Source organism: Nomascus leucogenys, chromosome 12, assembly GCF_006542625.1.
Source record: "Nomascus leucogenys isolate Asia chromosome 12, Asia_NLE_v1, whole genome shotgun sequence".
NCBI classification, from domain to species: Eukaryota; Metazoa; Chordata; class Mammalia; order Primates; family Hylobatidae; genus Nomascus; species Nomascus leucogenys.
This window is the reverse complement of record NC_044392.1, coordinates 102,216,084-102,243,161: the sequence shown is the minus strand read 5'-3', so window position 1 is coordinate 102,243,161 and position 27,078 is coordinate 102,216,084. Positions and strand designations below refer to the sequence as shown.

General features: G+C 36.9%; 1 protein-coding gene across 2 annotated transcripts in view; it reads right to left on the bottom strand.

The window, feature by feature from the left end:
* Window positions 1-27,078, bottom strand: part of NEGR1 (neuronal growth regulator 1) — a 904,143-nt gene that overhangs the window by 175,556 nt on the left and 701,509 nt on the right. For both annotated transcript variants that reach the window (XM_003260198.3, XM_030823138.1), the window contains exon 6: window positions 21,064-21,215. In XM_003260198.3, the coding sequence (XP_003260246.1) occupies window positions 21,064-21,215 (152 nt within the window). The remainder of the gene's footprint in view (window positions 1-21,063; window positions 21,216-27,078) is intronic.

Sequence of the window (27,078 nt, the reverse complement as noted above, 5' to 3'; positions counted from 1 at the left end):
ACATTTTAGCCGTGAATAGCATTTTATCATCACTTCCTTCTTATTCATGAATATATTTTGGGACAGACATATCTAAAGTTTCCTGAAAGTAAAAATGGAGGAGCCATATGTGTTTATTTGCTTCGCAAAGCATATTCAGGAAAGGCACCATCACATTATTTAATCACTACAGGACTATTCTCGTAATTCTCTGAAGCACAAGTGCATCTATTATGAATCATAGTCAGATTCACCATTTTTAAAAATAAATAGCAGTTTTCTATATGATTGACCAAATTGATTTTGCCAAGATGCAAGTCAAACAAAGTAATTGGCTAAAACATGCAAAACCAACAACAACAACAAAAACATCACCAAAAAGTTTTTAAAATGTTGCTGGCAGCACTGGCTCATGCCTGTAATCCCAGCACTTTAGGATGCTCAGGTGGGTGGATCGCTTTAGCTCAGGAGTTCAAGACCAGCCTGGGCAACACTGTGAAACCACGTCTCTACAAAAAATACAAAAAAAAGTAGCCAGACAGGGTGGCATGCGCCTGTAGTCCCAGCTACCCAGGGGGCTGAGGTGGGAAGATGGCTTAAGCCCAGGAGGTCAAGGCTGCAGTGAACTGTCATGGTGCCACTCCAGCCTGGGTGACGGAGGGAGCCCCTGTCTCATAAAAAATAAATACATAAATAAATAAAAATCTGAAATTTGAGCTCATTATGCACAAAGCAGGTACTTCACAGTTTTTGAAGTATACGTTTTTTCAAAAGTTGAGGATGTGAAAATGGCACAAAGTAATATGCCTTGCCTCCTTTTTAAGCTAATTTTCACACAATATCAAATATAAGACTGAAACTGGGCAGGGCTGACAGACAATTCTTTGTTCTGTAAATGTATACCATATTTATGCCACATTTTGGAGCTTTAATTTTTCAAATTAGCTCTGAGTATTAGCCTTTGTCTTTTATATTAGAATACTGATGATTTCTGGGTTTAAATAGGCTTTATTTAGCCCTACCACAAGTTATTCATTAGAGTTTAAAACTCCAACAAGCCATCTAAGCATTGGTGACCCCTCTGATCTCTGTTCCCTTTTCTTAATCACAACTATAGAAATTACCCATTAGTCTTGCAACACATAGCAAGTCTAAACAAAGGCAGAAAGCAGGCTGTTGAGATTCCTCCTAGGGAAGAGGACAAGTAAACAGCTGAAACGTAAGGCTCTGTTCAGATCAAGACCACGTCATTATCATCTGTTTCCCAGGGCTTCTATTTCTGAAGCGAGCACAAACCCTTAACACACGCTTATTTTCAGTATTCTCAACAGAAAATCATACGCCCAACAACTGTACCCTGCACATTAACTCTTCTCACTATTGAGAAAAGCAAAGCATCTGGTGTTGCCAATTGCTAGGCATTTTATATCACTGCAAAGTCCTGCTTAAGCATTGATTTCCAGCATAGGGGTCAGCCATGTATGCGTGAGGTCTGGAGGCTTTAAATAGCAGACTTGTGGGTATACAGTCATTTAAATTCATCTCCATGCATTCAAGTTTATTTTGCAAATGCGTAAGTGTACCAACCTACTCAACGTTGGAGTTATTACTATGGAAACAACACTAGTTAATAAATGCCTGATTTCACATATCATTGTGCTAGACACTAATAACTGAATAAACACAGCACCTCGGCTTCTGCTTTGTTACCTCCTTAAAGGGACCCTAGAAGAGTAATCAATGAATAGTCGATAAAGGGTGACCATTTACATTGGCTTCCTAATACCATCTTGAAAGCAATTTTCAGTTACTGTGAAGACTGGCAAGGAAAGTGCTCCTGGATAAGCCTAGTTTAAGAAACCTCCAGAGGTAGAATTCTTACTAGGATAAGGGTTTTGCAGAAAATTCCCTTGTGCTGGGGAGCTTCCCCTCCCACATACGAAATGACATGGTAACATTGCCTCTGGTTTGGAAGCACTGTAGCTTAATATGGGTATGGCTACTGTAGGTTCGATGTTACACTAAGGGAAAGGAAGCAGAGATCTAGGACTGGTTAGCTACATGGATAGAATAGATAACGGGAAGCCACAGAGGAAAATTGGGGAGGGAAAAGGAATGAATTTGAAGATTGATATGATGTATGTACCACTCAGAGAAAAGGGAGTCAGAATTATTAAATGTTATGCATATTTAATCCTATTGGCAAAATTGCCTTTTTTCTTTTTGAGACGAATTAATCAGTGTTGATTTTAAGCTAATGCCATAAATGTTGGATTTCTCTATCTCCCCTTCTTCTGATTCCATGGTCACCAGGCAACCTTTTGATTGTGATCTGGTGTTCTTTCCAAGTCTAACTACAGAGAATGAATGGCTGATCCTACAGATTTTAACAATTTTCTGTCCTCAGACAGTGATTGATCATAATGAATTAATAAAATGACTTCTGACTTTGATGTGGCTTCTCTTGTAGTTCATTTTAGGAACAGAATGAGCTGATTGTGCCAATATGAATATTATAAACCAAGTCAATTTCTTATTATAAATTAATAAATTGATATTCTAGGGTCTACTGAGACTACATGTTGTAGTCTCATATTTTTTTAGACATTATCAGTCTGTCATGATAGTCAGCCAAGTCCTAGGCAGATGACAAGAAAGACTCTCTAGGCTTTTGAAATAGAGGCCCAGAATCTAGATTATGGTGACCTAAAAAGGCCTTTTAGGCACCCACCCAGAATTCCCCTAAAGCCTGGCTATTTAATGGAGTGTGGCCCTTTCAAGGATACACCTACCGTTTTTGTCTCTATATATCTGCAGATTATTGGGAGACACTCCTAAAGGAGTCTTGCACTGCTGCATGCTTTGTTGTTACCTGTTTTGTTGGGAATGCCAAGAATGAAAGACCCAAGTAGAGGATAAAAAGTAAGTGCTTTTATTCAGGCCATTTCTTCCAGGATGAAGTAATGTCTTCCTCTGAGAAAAAGAGCAGGCTTACTTACTGGCTTCTGGAAAATACCAGGTTCCCTAAACTCAATATTGTTCTCTTGTAACAGACACTACTGCATGTACACGCATCCATAATGGCCAGCCGTGCTATCCCTATGGGAACTGGGGCTTAGGAAACTGATGCAAACATGTTGACTCTCTGCCTATTGTTTTTGCTGTGAGAAATAAAGTTTTATATCTCTGACCCAGCAGTCTTGTGTTTTCTACCAGCATCAATGAGATTGTGGCAAGCTAACATTAGCTTACAAGTAGGGTATAATCTCAGATGCTTTGCAGTTATTGACTCAGATTTCTACAGTCTTTTTTAGCACAGTTGCAAAAGATAAAGTATTAGGAAAACTGAGTTCTTACCTAGGCTCTGCCATTAACAACTTATGCCAAAGAATAGTTACTACCTTTTCTTTCTGGAATAATTTCTTCATGTATAAAATGAGGAGAGGAGAGAGGAATGAAGTAGGTGATGGGATAATTAGTGACTCAGAATAGCATTCATGTCTTAGGAATTCTTTGTTATTGTCTCACCACTACAAGATACAGCACATATCAATAAATTTATGTTCTATTTTAGCCCAAGGGACTTGGGAACCTCTTAGAAGCCTTAATAATTTACTTCCCTTAGCCCATACTTATTCTACATTAAGTGATGTGCATATGTTCTGTGTATACATGATGCCTTATTCGGTGAAGATAATTAACTTCTCATTGAACTCAAAGTACATAAACCATTTGGATTATCTCTGGGTCCATTTAGTTTTGATAATTCTTAGGTCCCTATTCATTTGGGGTATTATGGAATGTAGACATCTTTAGGAGAACAACTATTTGTTTGTTGTTTGAGACAAAATTATTCTGAGACTAAATCTGTAATGTGATAATTTTCAGGGAAGAAGAAGAATAGGAGAATGTGGAACTCTCGTATGTGTTTCCTGCATTATGCCACTTTCACTCATAAACTCAGTATGGTGCTAGCTGATCTACAGAGAGAGGAAGGAATATACATACCTCTGCTAAGGGAGGAGCTCATACACCCTACACTCTAAATTGATTAAGAGCCTGGTAATTTACATATTGCAACACTGAAAAAGCCAGTTGCTTCTGCCTCCAACCAAAGCAATAGAGAAATAGCTACAAAGCATCAACCTTGACATCAAAGAAGACTAACACACTTGCTGTGGGAAGTCTGTGAAATCTGAGGGCACAGACAAGACTAAGGGTATTGCCTTTCCAAACAAGCACACCAGTTCAATTTCCTCAATGTAGCTGCTGTTTGGTTGAGAGAAAACAAAGAGGATAGTAAGTGAGGCATTGGAGCTATCAGCATTGAAAGCCCTTTCTACTTAAAAATCTTTTCCTGTTGGGCACGGTGGCTCACGCCTGTAATCCCAGTACTTTGGGAAGCCAAGGCGGGAGGATCACAAGGTCAAGAGATCGAGACCACTCTGGCTAACATGGTGAAAACCCGTCTCTACTAAAAACATAAAAAATTAGCCGGGCATGGTGGCAGGTGCCTGTAGTCTCAGCTACTAGGGAGGCTGAGGCAAGAGAATGGCGTGAACCCAGGAGGCGGAGCTTGCAGTGAGCTGAGATCTCGCCACTGCACCCCAGCCTGGGTGACAGTGCGAGACTCTAGCTCAAACCAAAAACAAAAACAAAAGCAAAACAAAAAAACACAGAAACTTTCCCTAATGTTATTAACAAATTAAATTAACTGTATTGGAAGGCTACTAGGTTTTTAAGCAAATTGTTTTGTCAAAGAAACCACAAGCCTTATCTACTATTACAGATGTTCAACCTTTAAAGAGAGTTCTGTGTCCCCAGTCTGCAGCAGTACAAAATGGGCCACGCAAGCTGCTCAGCCCCAGTGCTTTCTTGATATGTAGTCACGGAGCACAGTGTCCAAGAAACAACTTCCAGAGGACACAGACAAGAGCCACAGAGGACAAAGAACATGAGAGTTCTTTCCAGAGCACAGAATGAGCAGCAGCCCATGGAGTTATCTAAGGAACATACTATACTGCTGGAAAAGTGAATCTTGACTCTTCCAACTGGCAGAATCTGATCATTGGTGTGTAAGTGGCTGCTGTTTTTGTTTTTTTTTTTTTTCCTCCTCTTCTCAGAATGAGAGTCCTATTGCAGTTTTCTGGTTCATATTCCAGCATAGTATGTTGGGCTTGTGTATGACAGAAAAAAAAAACCAAAAACTTATTTTAACCCAAAGATCATCAGACAACATGTCACATTCAGGCTGATGAAGAAGAATGTGAATCACTCAGAGACTCTAGCCCCCAGTTATCTAGAATTTTGATGAAGAAACCATGTTTCTATCTTTGATAGGAATGAGTGTGTTCTATATGGACAAGGAAGGGCATGCCTAGATATTTGCATCACAAAGGGGTAGACTGTAGTAAAGCCTACTGGTTTTCTTTTCATATCTATCATATCCTTTTCCTATAATAAGAGAACCACAATTTTTGGCAAAGAATACTAGCGAAGAACAAAATTTCTAACTTCCCATGCAGCTAAGTGTGGCCATATAGGTAAAGGCCAGTGGGCCATAAGTGTAAGTGATGTCTACAGATTTGGGGAAGTATTTATAAAAGGAGGAGATGAGACGTTTTCCTTCCCTCTTTTCTTCTTCCTACAGTCTGAAGTATAGATTTGATGCTTTGAACTGAAGTGGCCACCTTGGACCAAAAAATAACCCCGGGAATGAATGTTATAAACTGGAACAAAAATCACAGAAGGGGCTGTGTCCTTGATACAGTGATGCTATTCCTAGTGCTGAACTGTCTATTGCGGGCTTCCATGTGACAGAAAAATAAAGTTGTTTAAGTCATTGTTATTTTGGGTTTTGTCACTTGCCACTGTTTCTAATTCTAACTAACACAGATGCTTTAGAGAAGTTGTCTAGAAAGTTATTCGCAGAATTGTAATTTTTTTTTGTCAGTTCTTTTCAAGTCTCAAAGGATTTTAATATTAATGAATAAAAAATGATAAATTAGTTCTTGGAATATTCCTGCCTTTTTGGTGGAGGGTCTCTAAGCACTTTAGTTCAATACAATTTTAATGGTGAAGTAAAATGTAGATGAAATAATTTGCTTTTATTTCTAGACCTTTGTTTTAGACATTAAGATTTCAGAAGTTATTTTAAAGAAGTCACGCTATAATTTTATAGCTTTAAGGGATCACCTAGGAAGAAGCCTACAACATGGCTGCAATCTTCAAAAAGCTGTCAACAATGTTGGAGGAGAAGCCAAGCCGCTCTGCAGTGAGAAAGATAAACAGAAACCCAGATGACTATGTATCTCCTGGTCTTTTAGAAGGGGTTGGTTACAATCAATACACATAGTAGTGGCCATGAAAAACTGAAATCAATATTGGGTGATTTTTAATCTAGCTATATACATGCACATGCACTTTAAACAGTCATTTCAAAATGTTATGATAGGTTCCAGATTTTTTCTATTATCCATCTATGTGGTAATCAGACCAATTTCTAGTCTGAAAGTATCCTCTGTCTAAGCTTGTCTCTTTGCTGAACTCTCCTTTGTAAACAATCACAATAACAACAACAACATAACATAATATTTTCCAAAACTGTTAAAAGCTAGGCCTATCTCACGTTGAATTCAACTATTGTCAAATCACAAAAGATAATAATGTTGTCCTTTATGTCTGAAGATAATGATTCTGAATCACCATCAGCAGAATACTAGCTTGGAGCTATTTTTTTCCCAGTACTGATACACACTCTCTCTGAACTCCTGAAGTCATGATTATCTGTATCAAGATATAGCAGTGCATTACATTCTGCCTTTCCTTATTCTCTAATTGAGCCTAGACACTAAGTCTGATCTTACAGGAGCCATACTGAATAAAGGCTGCTATACTTCTTTCCTAATACTTCTCTTTTCTCACACCCATCAGTTAGTAAGGTATAATACACATAAACATTTATATTATACTTGCTGATTAACAGTGATGCTGGATTTGTGCTAAGCCATCTCAGGTCTCTCATCGGGCTCCTATTATAACCAATTTTAAGATGGTAGGCTGGGACTAGAGATATAAGTTATTAGAAGTGAAAGCAAAATAAAATTAAACAAAAAACAACTAACATACAAAGGAAAGTTCTTCTTTAGAGAACTTAATTCTTCATTGATCTGGGGCTGATGACAGTATATACTATGGCTAGTAATTCATTGGATAGAACAAACTGTAGCTGAATTGGTAAACTATCTTTATGGGGTGATTTCCAGGTCACTGAAATCAGTTTTAATATTTATTAATCAGCTGTTATGCCATTATCAATCAGGCAATTCTCTAATCAGAAGACAAGGTGTTATACATCTATATAGAAAAGTTCTTTATGGATTCACTCAGGGGCAAGACTATTTAACTGTATTACTTCACTCAGAGATGAAAGATTTTTCTCACAAATGTCTTTGGGGGGCTTCTTGAAACATGCTGTATAATTTGAAGGAAAGGGAGATTAGACCAAACAAATATGGTATGAATTAATGAATAGACTAACAGTGTACTAGAAAAAAGTTAGGGAAGGTTATATTAGAAAAAGGTTAAATATTTCATTAAATAGCTCAGTACTTCTTATCTTACTATTGGATCAGTTTAATAGATCAACAGTGAAGTAATTACTCTTCCTTTAAGAAAAAATTGGTACAAGTATATCTGATTTTCCAGAAATATATGAGAAGATAAATAAGTACATCGTCTGAGGAGTATCAAAAGTCGTAGAGAATTTAAGGCAGAGACTAACAGTAGGCTTCATCTTAGTAACCGGGATTATTTCACATGCATGATGACACATCTTATGAACCAAAGCGTTACAGTATTCTAGTAATTACTGTTCATTTGTCACTCACATTTTAAAAGCTAGCAATAGTATATGAAAAGATGTTTTTGGCTCATATCATTTCTACTACATTTCCTTGCAAGTCCACTTTAGAAGCTAGCATCTGCCTTTCTTTTCACCCAGCTCTGTCCACTTTACCTGTAATTGTCCTCTGTGTTCCAGCCACATAGGATTTCTATTATTCACTTATATTAGTCATTCTTTCTATCACCCCTAAGAATTAATTACATTTTGTGATAATTGCTTGTGTTGCCAAACTCCTTTTCAAAATTGACAATCTCCAAAAGGTGGTGAATCAAGTTATTTTAGCTCAACTTTGTATTCCCAACACAGCATGAGACTAGGCATATAGATAATAAACTGAATAAGTGAAAAATGCTGAAGTTTTAAAATTACGACATTACTGGTTAATCTTACGTCCCAAGCATGCAGCCTACAAATGTATTTTCTTCCTTTAAATGGTTAAGAAGAATTGGAAAACAAAATAATACAACTACTTAAGATTTTTTTTTTTTTTTTGTAGCGGAGAGGATGATATGAAAGGGAACTGATTCCACCTATTTCAAAGCAGTTTAATATATAGATTCCTCCTCCCCTGACTCTAGCCAGGTTAGAGGAAAGATAACAATGGATTTGGAACCTATTGTGATGTTAATGTGCGGCTTATTTGCCCTAATATATGAATGCTTTTTATGACCAGGTTATATGTTTTTCTCTCTGGCTTAATAGAATTAAGACATTGCAAAATAAGCATCCTCTGAGGTCTCATACCTTAGGAAAAAATGAATGATATTGCTTAAAATCTACAGTGGAGTGGGAATGAAGCATAGTAAGAGTCAATTGTAAGAAAGAATTGGTTTGTGTTGCAGCACATTTAAACAAGAAATGTGGCATGCATGTGACAATATTTAGGTAGGCATGAGTTTATCATAGAGACAAAATAAAATCCTAATTTTGTCAGAGGTCATTATATAGATTTGGAGATACAGAATAGAATCATCCTTACATCAAAATAAAGTGAAGAAAATTATAGAAATAATGGGGGGAGGGCATCGAAGTTATATAAGAGGGTAAAGAAAGGCCATAATGTATAAATCTCTACCAGGAGCCAGGCACTTTATGTCTATCTTATTTAATTCTTCCACCTCTATGTGAGCTAGGTGTTACTCCTTTAACTCCATTTTACAGATGGGCTAATTGAAGAAAAGTGAGGTTATGTAATTTGTCTAGAGTCATGTAGGTTACATGGGGAGAAATTGTGTTCTCCTTTATAGCCATTCAGGTACATAGTGGCATGCTAAAGCTGGCTTATACTAGCTTATAAGGACAATTGAGAAAGTTTTAGAAATTCTGCGATTTATTTATTAAATAGAGCCATCATTAAAATTAAATTCTATAAGTTTAGAATTAATAAATGATACTAAACACAAATGCAGTAACTATTCAAACCTCATTACCTCCAAATTACTTTACTACAGTTTACTATTATTTATAATCTTGAGGTTACTTGCATCCCTGTGTCTGTATTGCAGAAATATTATAAAATGGTGTGTGATATGGCACATCTCTTCCCAACTCTGCATTCAGTAACATCACTTGGTAGCTTGAAATCAGCCATGGTGGGAATGTTTATACCATGGAAACCGGCAAATGGTCCAAGTTACAGGTTGATTTATTGCTTAGTTGATTGTTGAGACTTAAGAAAATGATGAAGTGAATGTTAACAGGGATTAAACATAATGTGTCATGTCTGTGGCCATTACATTAATGTCGACACAAAAAATTGGGGAAATTTTCTTGCAGTATTCCACAACTATTCTCCGATTCCGCAAAAAAGTTGCACAGGTTATTTTCATCTAACTCATTACCACAAAAATATCATGTCTTATTCAAGTCAGAATAATCCTCATAGGTAGAATACAGCTCCATGTGCAACATCATGCATGTCACATACATGGGTGATAATCATGGGCTGGTTACAGATATATGATTCTGCCAAAAATCAGTGAAAGAATCTGTGGGAAGCAACTGACTGTATGGAATTTACAATAAAGATAATTGCATATTTTCTTACTATTTGTAAGTCTCATTATACACATTCTTTTTTTTTTTTTTAATTTGAGACTGAGTCTCACGCTGTCGTCCAGGCTGGAGTGCAGTGGCGTGTCCTTGGCTCACTGCAGCCTTGACCTCCTGCGCTCAAGTGATCCTCCCACCTCTGCATTCCAAGTAGCTGGGATGACAGGTGTAGGCAACCACACCCAGATAATTTTGTGTATTTTTTGTAGAGGTGGGGTATTGCCATGTTGCCCAAGCTGGCCTTAAACTCCTGGGCTCAAGCAATCCACCTGCATCAGCCTCACAGAATGCTGGGATTACAGGACCGAGGCACTATGCCCGACCTACACACATCCTTTACTTAGTTAAATATTTAACAATTCACCACTAAATGTATCATAGTGAAGCCATTAAAATACTACTTAGGAAGACTGAATAAAAATACTGAGACATTTTTGCAAGGTATACAATTGAATTTTTTTTATAATTATGTAAAATAAACACATGGAGATGGTATGGTTATGTGAAAATGAAAGAAGTTTTGTGAGGAGGGTAGATAATGTACAACTGATATCAGTACAAAGGGAAAAACTATAGAAAATATAAGTGTTTAACAAAAGACTGTTACGACACAGAAAAGCATCTTGTAATGTTTCTTCATGCCAATCTTATAAAATATTTTGTAAAGAAAGGGAGGGATTTGTCATAGAATACAATCCTATACAGACCTACAGAGTATTATTTTGCTTCATAACCATATATGTATATTTTTAACTTTTGCCTCTAGAACTATAAAATGCAGTGTGTTTCTGGCCTTTCTCTCTATCTAATAGCAGCATATTATTTTGCCTTATTTTTTCTCATTAATTTTCATTTCCTCTAAATTTTAGTAAACATATGGAAGGAGCAGATCTCATCTTTTCGAAGTCAGAAGAGATTCTTTGGGGGAAACAAAGTTTTCTCAAATCAAAACAAATATGAAAACAAGGAAACAAAATATGCTTTGGGCAGCCAATTCTGTGACTAAGATAATATTTTAAAAAATAATCCTGCTTTTCCCCGGGAATGTATGAGAAAATCTTTCTGCAAATTTCAAGCACAAGCAAGTTGCCTCCCAAATTGGCCATTTGCACCCCAGGGCTAAAGCTGAAAGCGCACAGAATTGCCTGAGTAATTCAATTGCAGGCAGAATCAATGCAAGTGTGAACGCTGCCCTGGTCAAAGGTTGGCCCTTAGGCTGCAACTTAAATCAATTTTGGGTAAGCTAAGTTTGATTACATTTTCAGTGATGAAGCTTTCAAAAGCAATTTCGGGCTTGCCTATTCAGAGGCTGTTTGGTTCCGTTCTGAATCTATACTCCTAGTTAGAGAAGCATCTATCTGTCTCTTTTGGTGATGATTAAGTCCTGGAGTTGAGGAGAAATAAGAGGAAGAAAATAAGAGGAAGGGATACAGAAAGTAAAAATAAATAAATAATAGCAGGTGAGAGCCTATCACTAATGTGAGTCAGTAACTTAAAAAAAAACTTTAAAAAATATATGACAATCACAACAATAAGACAAAGAAAAGAATTAAGGAGGATGGTAACCAGGAAACGAAAATAATAAATGGAAGATTTATGATGGTGATATGTGGCAGTCTAAGATTATTTTAGCATGTGAGGCTCATTCTTTCAGGTGTTGCTGGCAGGAAGAATGTTCGAGAAATACAGGTGGTTCTGCAGAATGAAGCAAAATGGGTGTAAGAAAGGATGTCAAATATGGCCTCCAACAGGCACATGTTAGCCTGAGAGAAATAAACCCCTTCAATTTATCGTTTTCCAGCAGAGTCAAGCCTGCAGAGTTGATGTGCATCTATCGCTTATGCAAGTCTTCCTCAAAAATGTGTTTACTTAATGTTAGTCAGTTTGATTATAGTTATTATCTACAGTTTGTATGCATATCATAAACTACAGTGCCCCCAAGGAGTTACAATTTTTTTGAGAAAATACAAATTTCCCTATAGTTATGGTCACTAATTCTTAGAGCAAATACTATTATTCTGCCAGTTTTAGGAAAATATATATGTTGTTACTCTTGTCTTAGAAAGTATTTTAGAAAACCTGGAATTCATTCTAAGTGGACTGATTAGTGACTTTAATGGTTCTTCAGCAAGAATTACGATCTGCCTCACTAATTAAGCAGCTCCACATATGCACTAATTGGATTGACTCAAAGAAAGGAACTGAAGATTATGCAACTATATAAAAAACACATTTGAGAGCTAGGAAACTGAAGTTGCTTCATTTCTTTAAAACTGTTGAAAGAGAAGTCTTGCTTAAAAATAAGCTAAAATTTGGAAAATCCAACCTACTATAAATGGCTGGCCAGAGCATAGGTGAAATAACATTTCCATGCAAGCAAGTCCGGCTTGGTTTATTCAAATCTTATTTAACTATATACTGGGTGGATAGTTAATTTGTATCTCTGCAGAGAAATCCCAATTGAATTACATTTATAAAGAAAGGAAATCCAGTCCACACTGAATAGACACATTCAATGAAGACATGCCATTTTCAGTCTTTTCCCTAGCAGTTTTATGGATACTAAAACTGAATTTACAGTGCTTTGGAGAAAGAGTGGCCCATTGAAATATTATTGCTTTCACGGTTAATTCCTCCTCTTTTTACCTTTATCTGGAACATCAGAATGGCAAAAAAAGAGCCAATTTCAATTTACTTTTTCGTTTAGTGGAATACCCTTGTAACTATGTTTCACTCTGACTAAAGAGAAATAGGAAGTTTAATCATAACGATACTCAGAACTTCATAATAATCATTTTGTTCACACATATTCCTGGATCTTTTATTAGGGGTCACATTTCCATTTTCAGAGAAAGAAATCACAGCACAGAAGTGAAGGTGATAGAGTGGCTCAGACTTTGCCACCTTATTACGTGCTCAAACCATTGGATCCCACTTTAGATGGAGTCACAGTTACAGGGAACACAGTGCACGCTGGGTAAGTATGCTCCAAGAAAGTTCTCAGAAGTGCTGGGAAAGAAATATCTCACAGGACCTCCAAAAGGCTTTGTAAGAGAAAAGATCAGGAAAGGCATACTGAAGAAAGACTCTGTTAATCTGTTTTCTTTTGACTGGAAATGGTGGCATGTTTTCATTTTTACAAAGTCCTAATAGTCACAAACCCATATACTCAAGTCACATTTTGGCCTAATTAGTTATAGGATTAGAGCTGTGTGAAATAAAAGCAAGCAAGAATGTCTATTCTAGTGCCTTTTTCGTAGGTTACTGGCCAAGATTGTTACAACTGTGAACATAAAGGAAATTTCTCTGGAGAGTAAAATTCTGTGTAGAGATGACAAAATGATTAGGCCAGCAGTGCTCTTGAGCTAAGTTTTATGGAAACTCACTACAGAGACAAGCACATTAAAATGCATTTTTTTGTCAAATAAAAATAATTTTGAGTTCAATAACAAAAATATACAGAAGGTAAAAATATTGGCAGCACTTCTTTGTTAAGGAGTAAGTTTAACTAAAAAATATCAATACATACATACTACTATCTTTTAAACATGCATAGATTTCTTAGGATCTGAAAACATTACAGCTGAAAGGTAACATGGAGACTAGTTAGTCTAGTCTCTTCATATTATAAATTGGTATGCTGAGGCCAGGCAGTTAATTGCTATGGAGCTCTCCAATTTAAGGCCAGTTCGACTCCAAGGATAGGGCTTCTAGTAAAATTTTGTGATTAAATTGGAAACTCTAATTTATTTTTCTATGTCTTTTTGGTACCTAATCCTCATAAGCAAGCCATATTTCAAGGCTGATCAATGACAACACCAAATACCAAAGCTTCCTTTCCCTTCCAAATTTACTGACCCTTTGTCAACTGTGGGAAATGTATGTGCTGTACCAGTAGCTTGAAGATGCTGCTGTCAAATTGCCTCTTAACCTGGGAGAAAAACATCAGTAGAGTAATTAATCTTGTACAACCTCTCCATTTTTTTTTTTTTTTTTTTTTTTTTTTACTTATTACAAGTGAATGCTTACGTGCATGGCTGATTTAATTAATAATTCTAGTAAGAAGGACAATATCATAATGATATACATAGTGCATTAATAAATGAATCAAAGGGCCACTGCTGCTCATTTGTCTATCCAGTGAAATAAAGTTACACAGTCATTCAGGTTATATAGATGTGTGCTTGCCTGTGTGTACCCTTCAACATTTGAATTATACATGAGAAGGACAGAAAAGGAAACTAGCATTTAATAGGCACTTGTTTTAGACTAGTAGTGTATTGGCCATTTTGCATGTCCTCTCATTTAATCTTCACAATAATCCTATAAAAATAATTTATTTTCCCCTATTTTATAGGTCAGGTGACTAAAGTATCCACAATCCTTCATGAAGGATTATAGTTTTAACTCAGATCTGCTCGATTCAAAGCTTTTGGTGTTCCACCTGTGTAGTGGGAAAAGCACTGGAACAAGGGTAGTAAAAACGAAATTCTAGCCCTAGTTATGTTGCTTGACTTTGGTCTCCGACTCATCCTATTTGGGTTTCAGTTTCCTCACCTATAAAGTGAAAAAACTGGCTTAGACAAGAAGTTTTCAAAACAAATTATTTGGAACTGTATGACATCTTGAGAGGCTTCAAGGCCGCTATGTAATGTGATGGGTACGAAAATAAGATTTGTCTCTAACTTAACCAAACTAACTCCAGTTTTATCTTTGTTATACATTAAGAGTTTGCATAGGTTTTATTTGGAGGAATAAAGGGTTCCATTGCTTAAGAAAGTTGGAGGAAAATTGACTATGTAAAATCTGAGACATCTTCTAGCTCCAATTTCTGTCAATTGACAAACGTAACTAAAGCTCCCCTAACTGATATGTGGTTTTCACTAGAGGCAATTTGGTGACCTGGAGCACCATAAACTTCAACAGTCATTCTGACTGCTTCAGCCTGCTGGTTATCGTCTCTCCCATATGCCACTCAATGACCATTTGGTGTCTCTCTTCTTGAAAACACATACACGTTCCAGGTATGAGATTGGGGAGGTAAAAAATTCTCTTGCTTTACACATACTCCACTTCAGCAAATTTGTATACTTTCATGATTTGTGTGCTGATTATGTCTGTGTGTGTTATTTTTGTTTGGTAGAGAACGATTCGATAGGCCTGTGTAGCTGGATCAAATTCTACCTACAACTGCAAACCTAATTTTTGTCAAATATTTGTTACTAGAGCACCCAGGAAAGCCTTCTCATTAACATCTCAAAGCTGCAAGGATAAAGCAGCTTGTCTCGCACAGCACTCTGTCTTCAATAATCACCAAGTCTAAATTTATTACTGCCTCTTTCAACCAAAATGAAAACCCTATCTCCTTTAAGTTGCAAGAGGACAGATACATTTCTATCTAAAATATGAGTCATTCACATCTGTGGTATCACCTTTCAGGGTTCATTATAATAGGCAAAAGTAACAGAGCCCAGACAGTTGCTTACTGGCATGTGGGAACATCTGAAGCAAGCAGAGAGCTGAACTATTACTTGCAAGGACATAGCCAGTTTCATATTCAACAAATCAGTTGAAAGGTACTGTTTGCTTGCATCGGTTGAATCTAACCAGGGAAAACTGCTACATTACTCTCACTCTTACTTTCTCCAGTAGACCTCAGTAGACTCTTCCATTTCCTTTTGGATACTAGCTACTGACTTCTTTTTTATCTGAAAAGAAGAGATGCCCATCACCTTAAACAGGCTGGGAAGAAATTTTCTCTGATATGAAAGGAGACATTCCAGAAAGTTAAAAAGCCCTGACTGCATAAAGCATTTAAAATTGGGACTTCATTATTGTCTCCACAGGGCTGCTAAGGAAGGGAAAAGATAGTTTTGATCGGTCCTTTGAATGTGTTATGTGTAATATTTCTGAGACAAATGCTGTGTTACTTTGACTAAATGCATTCACGAGTACGCACACACACACACACACACATATATGCACACACACACAGAGATATCCCTATAGCATCATTAGGACCTGTAGAACCTATATTACAGTAAAGGATTTTACACTATATTTTTAGGAACACCTGAGATGGGAGTTTAGCATCCACACATCATAGCAATATTATCATTACGTATTTTGGGACTCTAAGCAATGAGTCTTTATCATAGTGAGACCCAATTTGTACCAAATATTTCCATATATTAGGTCTCAGGAGAAGGTTGTATTAAACTAAGGCTGTGTAAATTCTAAGCATTTTGCTTATGTAGCTCTCTTCCATCTTAATTAATTCTCCTATTTCCCTTTAGATGGCAAGTCTTTGAATACGTGTCTTATAATAAATATTTGTACTTTTGTGGAAGTGAGAAACAAAGCGTGTAAAACATGTTTTACTTATAGAAATGACTATGTTTTACTGATTACTGAATTCCCACTTAAGTGATAGTGTACATTTGATGAATTGAACCCATAGATGGCAGGATGGGACCACTCAGTTCATAGTCTTTAAAGAACAGACTTGGAAGAAACATTTTTTTAGTTGCTCGTGTTCAGGAAGCAAAAAACGCACTGAAAAATAACAATAAAATAACAAATATCTTTGAATCTCCAATTATCTATTTAATAAGAATTTTGCTATGAATAGTTGGCATACTGTCATCCATTATAAATTTTGTTAAAGCACTTCTTTCCTGAGGGCTAATATACAGTGATCTGCAGAATATTCTTTCTGTCTTTCCCTCTCTTCCCTTCCAATTTTGTACTTTTTACAACATAGAAATCTTTCCGGAATTTTTGGACAAAGAATCTAGAGGATGAGGGATCTTCATTGTATACTAGCTTTCCTGTAGTTTTTCCACCATAAATTTTGCTTTCTTTTTATTTTAGAAAACATACATTTTTATCTTAAGTAATTTAAAGTAATTCTATTGATGAAATTACTAAAACCTCTACTTAAAATTACAGGTTCTCTTACAATTACTGCCTAAAGCCTACAGGCCATGGAAGATAAAGGGGTTTAAGGTGTCTTCATGTTAAATCAAAACTTTTGCTTATTTCTCTCGCACCCAAAGAAGATGTGAGAAAGAGGCAAACAAGCTAAAAATGATGGAGACTTGCAGAAAAACAGAAAACACTGCAAGTTCACTATAGTATAGTTCATCAAATGCTAGGGTGTTGTATCTTTGCAGGTCAGGGAGCTGCTGATATACACACAGCCACTGGGCCTATTAATCAGAAATGAATCCTAATCAGACCAGCAGCTAGACATCAAGGCATAACATCAGCCTTGTCTTCTTCTTTTCATAGCCTAACCTCTCAAAAGAGTTTATTATCCATGTCTCTATTTCCTCATCTATTTATTTAACCTTAATCCACAGAAATCTGGCTTCTACTCTCAGTTTTACACAGAAACTGCTGTGGCGAAGGTCACCAGTAACTAACTGCCCAACTGTCAGAGACAGTGGTTGATTTTCAGATGTTCCCTGAGTAGGCGTAGCACGGGACAGTGCTGACTCTTCATTCTTCCCCAAATGGGCTGCTCTCACAGCTTTCACAGCACCCCACAGTGCTGACCCTCCTCAGGCATCTCCATCCACATTGAATTTGCTTGCTTCTGCAGGATGCTTCTCTTCCTAGGCTCACTCCTTGATGCTAATTTTACTTGGATTTCTGTCCTTTGTAAACTTCTCACTCTACATGCCTTCTATGAGAAGTCTCATTTACTCTCATGGCTGAAACTACCACCTCCATTCTGATAACTTTAAATCTATGTCTCCATTCTGGACTTTATACCCAGCTACCTATTAGACATTGCCTCAAACTAAAAATATCTAGAAATGACCTAATTTTTTCTTTTAATTTCTACCTCCTCCCAAAATCTAAAAGCCTTAATTCTTCTCTTATGCACTTATTCTGGCTAATTTCATGCAAACTAAACATTAGGAGTTATCCAGATCCTTGCAACTCCCTTCCTTTTCTTGCCAGATTTGGTCATTAATGGCTATCTCCTAATTAGCTCTCAATTCTCTCACCTCTGCTATTCTTTTTGGTGTTATTACTACTATCGTTATTTTGCCTTTAGTATTAAAAGTTTAATATCTGGGTTTAGCAGTCCGCAATGCCTAAGAGTGTCTTTTGGAAACCAAATCTGTTTGTATCATTCCCTTGTTAAAATCCTTCTGTAACTCTCCAAAACCAGGATACAGCCAAAACTCATTTCAAGTCTCTCATCCTCATCCCTGCCAACCTGTCTACCCTCATTTCTCAATATTCTCCTTCTAACTTTTATTCTGGCCATATTAAAGTACTACAGTGTCTTCAAATGTATTGAATTGTTTCATACTGCCATGTCTTTGCATGAGTGGTTCAACACTAGAGTGCTTGCCTCTCTCTTGCTTCCATCACCATTCCCACACCCAGGCTCAACCTAATCACCTTTACCTCAAGGGGCGTTTCCTCTGTATTTTTCCCTGAGTCCTTGAGACTGACTGAGTTGATCATTCTCTTATTTGTGTCACTATACTTCGTGTACATGATTGTTGTTGAATGAGCTCCTGCAAAGTTCTGCCCCCGAAAATGAGACAGTCATTGCGAAGATGATGTTTTGAGTTGTACCTTAGCTATAATTCAGATAGTGGTATTGGCTACTCTAGATGAAAGTTCTTGCACAAACCTTGAGACTACAAAGAGCACCTTCTCTGCCCCATGATGGTACCACTGACCTTGTTGCATTATCGTTGCCTGCTTGCCTGATTCTCACGTCTCACTCATCTGAGAACTCCTTCAGGATGGGGTTCCAGTCCTACTAACCCTTTTCTTTCCAACATCTAGTGCCGTGATTTGCCGGGTGTAGGCATTGTAGATAAAAGCTTAGAATCTGAAGCCAGATTGTCAGGGTTTAAAGTTTTGCTTTGTCACTAACCATTTGGCTTCAGCCACATTTATATTCTCTAAGTTTCCTTTTCTAGAAGAGGAGGATTACAGAATCTAGCTCTCTGGATTTTGTGAGAATTAAATGAACAAGTTTATATAAAAAATAAGAATAGAGTCTGTTTCAGAGTAAGCTAACAATGTGCTATTTGTAATTACAGTCATAATGCCTTGTATCTGTAGAGGTTACAAGTACAAATTCTACAGCTAAAACTCATTCACTCATTTATTTATTCATTAATCCATCCATTCATTTACTCAATGTTTAATTCATTTATTCACTACAGATTTACTAATTGCTTATTAAATAGCAGGCACTGTGCTTGGTGATATGGGAAATAAAATAACTAATCAGACATTGATCCTGTCTTCTTAAAGAACTTATAATTTGACGGAGAGATGGAATATATATAAAAATAACTATAAGACCAAATAAAAATGCTTAGTGCAGTAAGAGCTTCAGATGAGGTCATACAAGGGGTTCTGAATATATGGACATTTTTCCAAACTCCCAGGGCTATGTTCATAATTACAGATGAGATTTTCACATTTGCCTTTATTAACAAATTAATCAAATTGTACGTACTTAATAGCACCTCAGCATACAGCAAGTCAGTGGCAGAGAGAGATGATGAGCGTCTCTTCTGAAAGCACTACATTTAGAAGCCTTTTCAGCACTATATTATTTCCAGACATTTGTGTTAAGATTGCCAGAGTAAAACAAATGTTTACACAAGTGGCATTTGTTCCTAATTTTTCACATTCATTAATGTTTCAGTTTTGAAAATCAGAATGTAATTTAGAAATTTAAATAGCAAAACTTAATATATTATTAAGCTTTAAATTTTTCTTTACTTTGCCATGTTAATTCATTTATTCTTTCAAGTGCTTGAATATTTAAACCATTTAAAATATTAATAATATACCAAAGAAGTATCAATATTTACATTAAATTGGAATTCACACTGCTTTATAATATTTTCAATGGTTTATATTATTCATAATTTCACTAAATAAATCATCCTCATGGAAGGAACTTAAGCAAGCATATTATACTATAACTATTGCATGGCAAGCAATGTTTTTCTTTCAAATTGAGTACTAAAGGATATTAGGCTGGGATAATAAAAGATGTAATATAAACTGATATATTTTATTTCACATCAGAGTTCTTAAATTATGGTAATGTAAAGCTCATAAATCATGGAAACTTATTACAGTATATTTTTAAGTTGTAGGAACATCATATATCCCATCCCCATTTCTGCAAAATGGAAATGATACTTATGATGAACTATACAATATTTGCATTTTTCAGAGTTAGCTTACTATAACAGGATCATAAGACAAATATACATTTGTCAAGTTACTATAAAATATTAACTATAAGAGATAAGGATAATTCAGATAACTTTGTGGCACTGAAAAGACAGTATACTCTCTCTAGTCTTCTTTGAGCATTTTGAGAAGCATTTGATTTCAAAATTAAGAATATTTTGTGGCTGCAACAATTTGTTGGTTACGCAGCTTCTAAACAGCAGTAAAATTAATTATAGGAGGAAACATTCATGGAGGTTTCTATCCTTTTACCCGATCCTTGTGTTTGTGCTTCTTCATTAATTTTTAGTCCTTAGGAAGTAAGATACATTAGAAATGTAGTATTTATTTGAATAAAATCTTAAGTTTTATTTTAAAATACAATTTTGAGTAAAAATATTATCTATATGGATAAAATATTTTGTCCACGATCATTTACTTACTGTTTCATTTTATGTATGGCTTGTGAAATTCTGGCTACCCCAAGATGAATGTTTTATGAAAACCAACCAAGAGTAAATTCAAGCCATGTTAATCTATACTTCAAGAATATGTAATACATTTAAAAACCAACAAAATCTCACCAAATCTACTGACTTCAGCCAAAAGACACTTTTTCAGTTAGCCCTATTATTTATGTATTTTTTCCTTTCTCAGCTCTAACATATTTTTTTTTAAACACATGTAGACTTCTACAGGGATTATAAAATCCTTGGACAACTATATGATTTGGGGGCAAAGTTTCCATGAGTCAGGAATGTGTGACGTATAAGGAATGTGTCACATCAGGTTGAGTTTTAAAATGAACGTACTCCATTCTTAGGTTTTATCTCTACTGATGGATAGGGGCCCAGAGGCCCCTGGAAGCATTTTGGTACCATTGCATTACTTACGGCTAAGAGGCAGGCTCGCATTGGTTGTGCCTAGCTTGTTGGCAGCCACACAAGTATAATTGCCGAAGTGCTCCTGTGTCACATTGGTAACAGTGAGGATGGATCTTGTGCTAAAATTTTGAATAATAATTCCTTGTTGGCCATTGAAGAGCCTAGAAGACAAAATAAGCGCTAGGTAAATATGTATTGTGAATACCAGTTTCATTTTTATCTTAGCTGGGGTTGTCATGGCAACCCATAGACAATTCAACCACGCTGACGTTAGCATATAATGTGATAATGGTGCAATTTACATTTCACTTACATTAGTAGATTTGGGGGAGGTGAGGTTACATGTCAGCTGTAGATTGTTCCTGTGGGATTATTTGTGCTATATAACAAACTGAGCTTGGATAGCTACATGTCCTATTTAGGCACTGTTACATATTTTAGAAAATAAAACATACCATACCAATAATATCTCATCTATTAAAGTCAGGAAGGAGTTTAAGGGAAATAAATATAAAGATTCCACTGAAAGTACAAACTGATGGTTTCTAGGTAAGCTGGCTGGAGTACGTCTGGGTCATTTCAGATATTATTAAATAACTCCCTTGAAAGTTAACCCTACAACTGTGATAGGATGGTTCTGAGTCCAGTGTCAACACCACTTTACTCTTGTACAACTCAGACAGATAACGTCCATTAAACCTAGAAAGAGACAGCCATATAGTATTGGAGATAGCATTTAAAGTTGAGTCCCATCACTGCCATATTTTAGGAATGTGCCTGGGAAAGACTTTAAAACTCTCTGGGCTTCAGTATGGGATTCGGCTATACTCAAATTCACACTAATTGTCCAACAGTCTCTGGATTTACCACCAGAGGCCCTCACTCTGAAACAGGCTGGCATGGCTTCACCATTTTCAATGCATGTTGTACCTACTTCTGCTTCACCTTTTTTCTAAATCTGTAACCCATCTCTTGTACCTTCTATTTCTGCTAGTCAGATTCTTCCTTCCTCATTTAGGTCTAACCTAAGACTTATCTCTCTTTTTCTAATTTATCTTAAAGGGCTCTTATCTCTCTCTCTGTATGTTTCTTTCGTACTATTCTCTCTAGCAGTTTCCATATACACAAGTCTTTTCAAAGCAAATACATTGAATTGTTTTAAATTCCTCAAAAGGAAAGGCTAAATGGACGTGATTTCTCTGATATTTGAATCCTACAAAGCACTTAATATAGACATAATAAGTAGTACAAAGGTCAATGGTATTCAGGTGGTGCTCCCCCAACATAGGCATTGGTAAGCCCACTTCAGTCGCCTCTTCAAAAATTATCTCTTTAAATATAAATTTTCCTACAATGAGTATGTCAACTTGATACTAACTTCTCCACAATTTACCCCAAGTTTATTGCAAAGGAGATGCACTGATCACAGCATAGGCTATGTAAACTGATAGTCCAAATGGCATGGTAGTTTTTTGTCTTTAATGTGTTCAAGTTTTTGTATTTTTTTAATTATGAAGATGCCAATAAATGGCAACCCCTGAGAGTTCAATTTGAACTCCTTTGCATTATACTATGTGGCTTGCACCTGAATTTAGATGAAATATACTGTAGTTAAATGCAGATTAAAATGAGCAGTCATACTTGATTACTCTGGGAATTACTTATGTTTCATGTAATAGCTGAATCTGGCTTACCCCAAATGCAAATTTTAATCAGATTAATAAAACTGTGAGTTAAATAAACATTGAACACACTTTAGCTTGAGCAATAAATTTAATGATCTCCAACTCTGACATAAGATAATAGGGCATAAAATATCATGGATATGGCAGCTTTTATTCTTCTGTCTCATATTTTTAGCCTAGAAACATTTATGCTAAATTCCCCTAGTCATTATTACATATTTTTCTGCATCACATTAACAACTTCATTTTTAACTGATCAGTATAGATGCTGTGTAAAAAACCAGTTTCATTGCCTTGCAAGTTTCAGCATTATGACTGAAATCAATTTGCCCACATCTTTGTTATAGACACACTCTCCAGAGGACTCAGAAACTCCCTAGACTTCTAAATCCCTGTTGTGCCCCATCGACCAAAAGTAGGACTATTCACCTGCTGAAGAGTTGAGACAGCAACTAACCAGGGCCTTCAACTGGCTAGACCCAGGGGAGATACTTGAGGAAGTAAATTCATACACTCCATGGCACTATATGCTTATGTTCCTTATGGCTGTCTTTCTGGGTGAATTAGCTTCCAGTTCCCTGCCCTTAAATGTATCTGAAGGCACAGCCACAGGTGTTGCTGAATCATGTAGCGCATCCATACTCTGTACGTGTGGGCCCATTTTGGGCCTCTGGCCAGCAGTACCGTGTGCATCCTCACCAGAGTGGAGCGTTAGTGCTCCAACCCCTGCTACACGGATCAGCCAGGCAGGTTATTACGGCCAATAAAAAAGCAAACTACGTTCCCTAAGGGAATTTTCTTCCCTCTCGGGAAAGCTACTTTTCTGAAATTACTAGAGAAATCTAAAGCTTACTTTCTTCTGTAGTTGTGTGTTTTAGAAGTGCTGACTCCTGAAACATCACGTAAGAACCTATCTCTATCTGGTACATGGCTGGAAGAAGGACTTTGCAAAGCTGACTTTGTGGGAGAGTGACTTCTGATATGGTGTATATGTCTAGAGAATGTACTTTTGTGATTTTCCTGGAGAGTTCTGGGGTATGAAGACGGGCTTTCTCAATTATTCAGATCAATTCTGAAAATATTCGTTAAATTGCTACAAAGATGAGCTCTATGCCGGCTGAGTGACTAGGGACAAGACTGGGAACCCATGATCTCTGCCCTTGAGAAGGTCAGAGCCAAGGAGAAGAATCCAGCACATAAACAGGGGTTTACAACATAAGGGTATTTTGGTCACTGTGAGGACCTTGTTAATATGAACATAACTACCCTTAATTACTGGATATATAAATTTGAGCCACAGCTAGAAGCTCCAGCGTATATGACCCTAATGTGATTCACTCCTTGACTAAAACCAAATAATGATAAAAGAGCTCTCTAATTGATGATGTTTTTCTTTACAAAATTGATTTATTCTAATATGATTGTCTATAACTTTATTTCTGTAAAAAGAATCATTCTTATATTGACTTAGATTATACAATGAAATACGCTTTCTTATAGCCCTTGCTGAACCCCGCCCCTCCCTGCCAAAAAAAAAAAGTAAAAACAAATTCTGCAGAGCTCAGAGTTAAATATGGCATCCATTTCTTCAACATAGATCGGTACTATACGGTGCCTACTTGGAAATACCTGGTCATTTTCCTTCATTGCGGTTTTATCATAGGGAATATAGTTATAAGAGCCTTCTATTTCTGTGGACCCTGCTGTCCTCTATCCTCTGACACCAATAGAAGTTTGCTGCACATTGAGAACCATAACTCTCACTCCTCTTCTCCCTTCTGGCTTTTGCCAATGCCTCATAAATCTGTGAACCGCAGGCTATTTGCTTTGCTAGCCAAGGCTGTCAGCTCATAAGTGACACAGCCCAACCCACCAACTAGTTCTGAATTAGAATAGTCCCCTATATTTTCCAGTGTCAGTCAGAAGTGGCACATGGAAAGCCTACTGGTAACTAGGGATACTTATATTTCTGACTCACAAAATGGACACAAACTTTACAATCATAACCTCGCTCCAGGCAGCAGCTATCTGGGATGACCGGAAGAGCCTGCAGCAACATCACCCCAAAAAACTGGCCACATAACCATCGGCACTGATTGTTAAGATTGCAAAAATATTAAGAAATGGAGCAGCCACACTGGACCTCATTCATTTTATATATAAATCCAGCCTCAATCCACATTTTAAGACTATTGTTCACTATCTGTCTTTCCAGGTCAGGAATAACAACAGATATCTCTAGAGAAACCAACTTGCAGATGAAAACAGCCTCAGAAAGACGTCATTCCTAATGTAGGAAATATATATTAAGAAGTATAAGACAACATTTTAAATATTAGAATAACTTGGAATAAGAGTGAGGGAGGCATTCTCAAATAATGATAAATCTTTTATCAGACTGGAATTATGAAAGAACATGACAATGACATACCATTTTATATGAGTGGGCAGATTAATATGGTCTTATTAATCAATCTTTAGTATTCGATGGTGGGGGAAGTTAACCCTTGAATCATAACAGTCTTATTTACAAAGACAAGATATGTTAATGTCAGCAATGGATTGTAGGCTTGTAGAATTCCAAGATGTTGTGTGAACTGAAGATACAGCTCAAATTAAAACAAAAGAGAAAGATTGAGAAAAAGTCGTGAGTGATGGTAGAACTCTTACATGGACTTAACAAAAATGAGGTTTTATTTGGTTATCGAATTATGATTAAATACCTTCTGTGCTGAAAGAGAGTTAGGAACTATAGAGGAAAACTACGGCATAGTTATTATCTCGAGGACCGTAATTCTACCTGAAAATCTGAAGATGACATTAAGATAGCATACAGGGCCCTTCCACAACACATCTCATAATGCCTCTCTCAAGGATGGAGTTTTATTTGTATATATATACATATATATATGTCTCTCTCTCTCTCTCTCTCTCTGTGTGTGTGTGTGTGTGTGTGTGTGTGTAGGCTGTGAATCAGACTGTATTTCTAGTCTTTTCAATGTGACCAGGAATGCTTTATGTATGTGGGACATTTTATCTGTTCTCAATACATTTATGACTGAAGTAATCTTTTTTTTTTTTTTTTTTTTTTTTTTTTTTTTTTTTTTTTTTTTTTTTTTTGAGACGGAGTCTCCCTCTGTCACCCAGGCTGGAGTGCGGTGGCGCAATCTTGGCTCACTGCAAGCTCCGCCTCCTGGGTTCACACCATTCTCCTGCCTCAGCCTCTCCGAGTAGCTGGGACTACAGGCGCCCGCCACCACGCCCGGCTAATTTTTTGTATTTTTAGTAGAGACGGGGTTTCACCGTGGTCTCGATCTCCTGACCTCGTGATCCGCCCGCCTCGGCCTCCCAAAGTGCTGGGATTACAAGCGTGAGCCACCGCGCCTGGCTGACTGAAGTAATCTTATACTAAAAATTTTCTGCATTGTGGCCGGTCATGGTGGCCCACCCAGCACTTTGGGAGGCTGAGGCGGGTGGATCATTTGAGGTCAGGAGTTCGAGACCAGCCTGGCCAACAGGGTGAAACCCCGTTTCTACTAAAAATACAAAAATTAGCCAGGTGTGGTAATCCCAGTGGGTGCCCATAATCCCAGCTACTCACAAGGCTGAGGCAGGGGCATTGCTTGAACCCAGGAGGCAGATGTTGCAGTGAGCCGAGATCGTGCCACTGCACTCCAGCCTGGGCGACAGAGTGAGACTCCGTTCCAAAATTTAAAAAAAAATTCAGCATTGTACACAATAATGTTTCATGTTACAAGTGTGAAAAATCAACACGCAGAAAACTTTAAGCATGTTGAAGTGTACATATCAACAAATCTTCACAGCAATCCTAGGAGGTAGGTGTTATTAGTCCCATTTTATAGATGAGAAAACAGACATTTAAGAAGATTAGGTTAATTTATCTTGCACCATCTGATAAGTGGCAGAATCAAGATTTAAAGTTAGGTCCTCTGACTACTGGTACCCTCCCAAAGTAGAAATTGGCATTCAAATCGCTATGTAGAAACCAGGATATTGTACCTAAGTTTGGAGAGACAAATCAGAAATCATGGATACTTCAAGAAAATCGAGTCAAGCCAGGGAATAAAACCAAGGGAGCTAAATAGCCAAGTGGTATGTGGCACCCATGCTGGGAAAGCCAGGTTTGATCCAACAGGTGAGTCTAATGGGTAAAAAATTAACTAAAAAAAATATACTATCTGGATATATCTCTGGACCAGAAGCCTCTTGACTATGTATTTGGGGCTTAGTTATGTCTTTCAGTGCAGCGTTTTAGAGCAGCTGCGTCCAGCTTCCCATAGTCAGTCTCCCAGGCTTCTTGTAGCCTGAGATGAGAAAC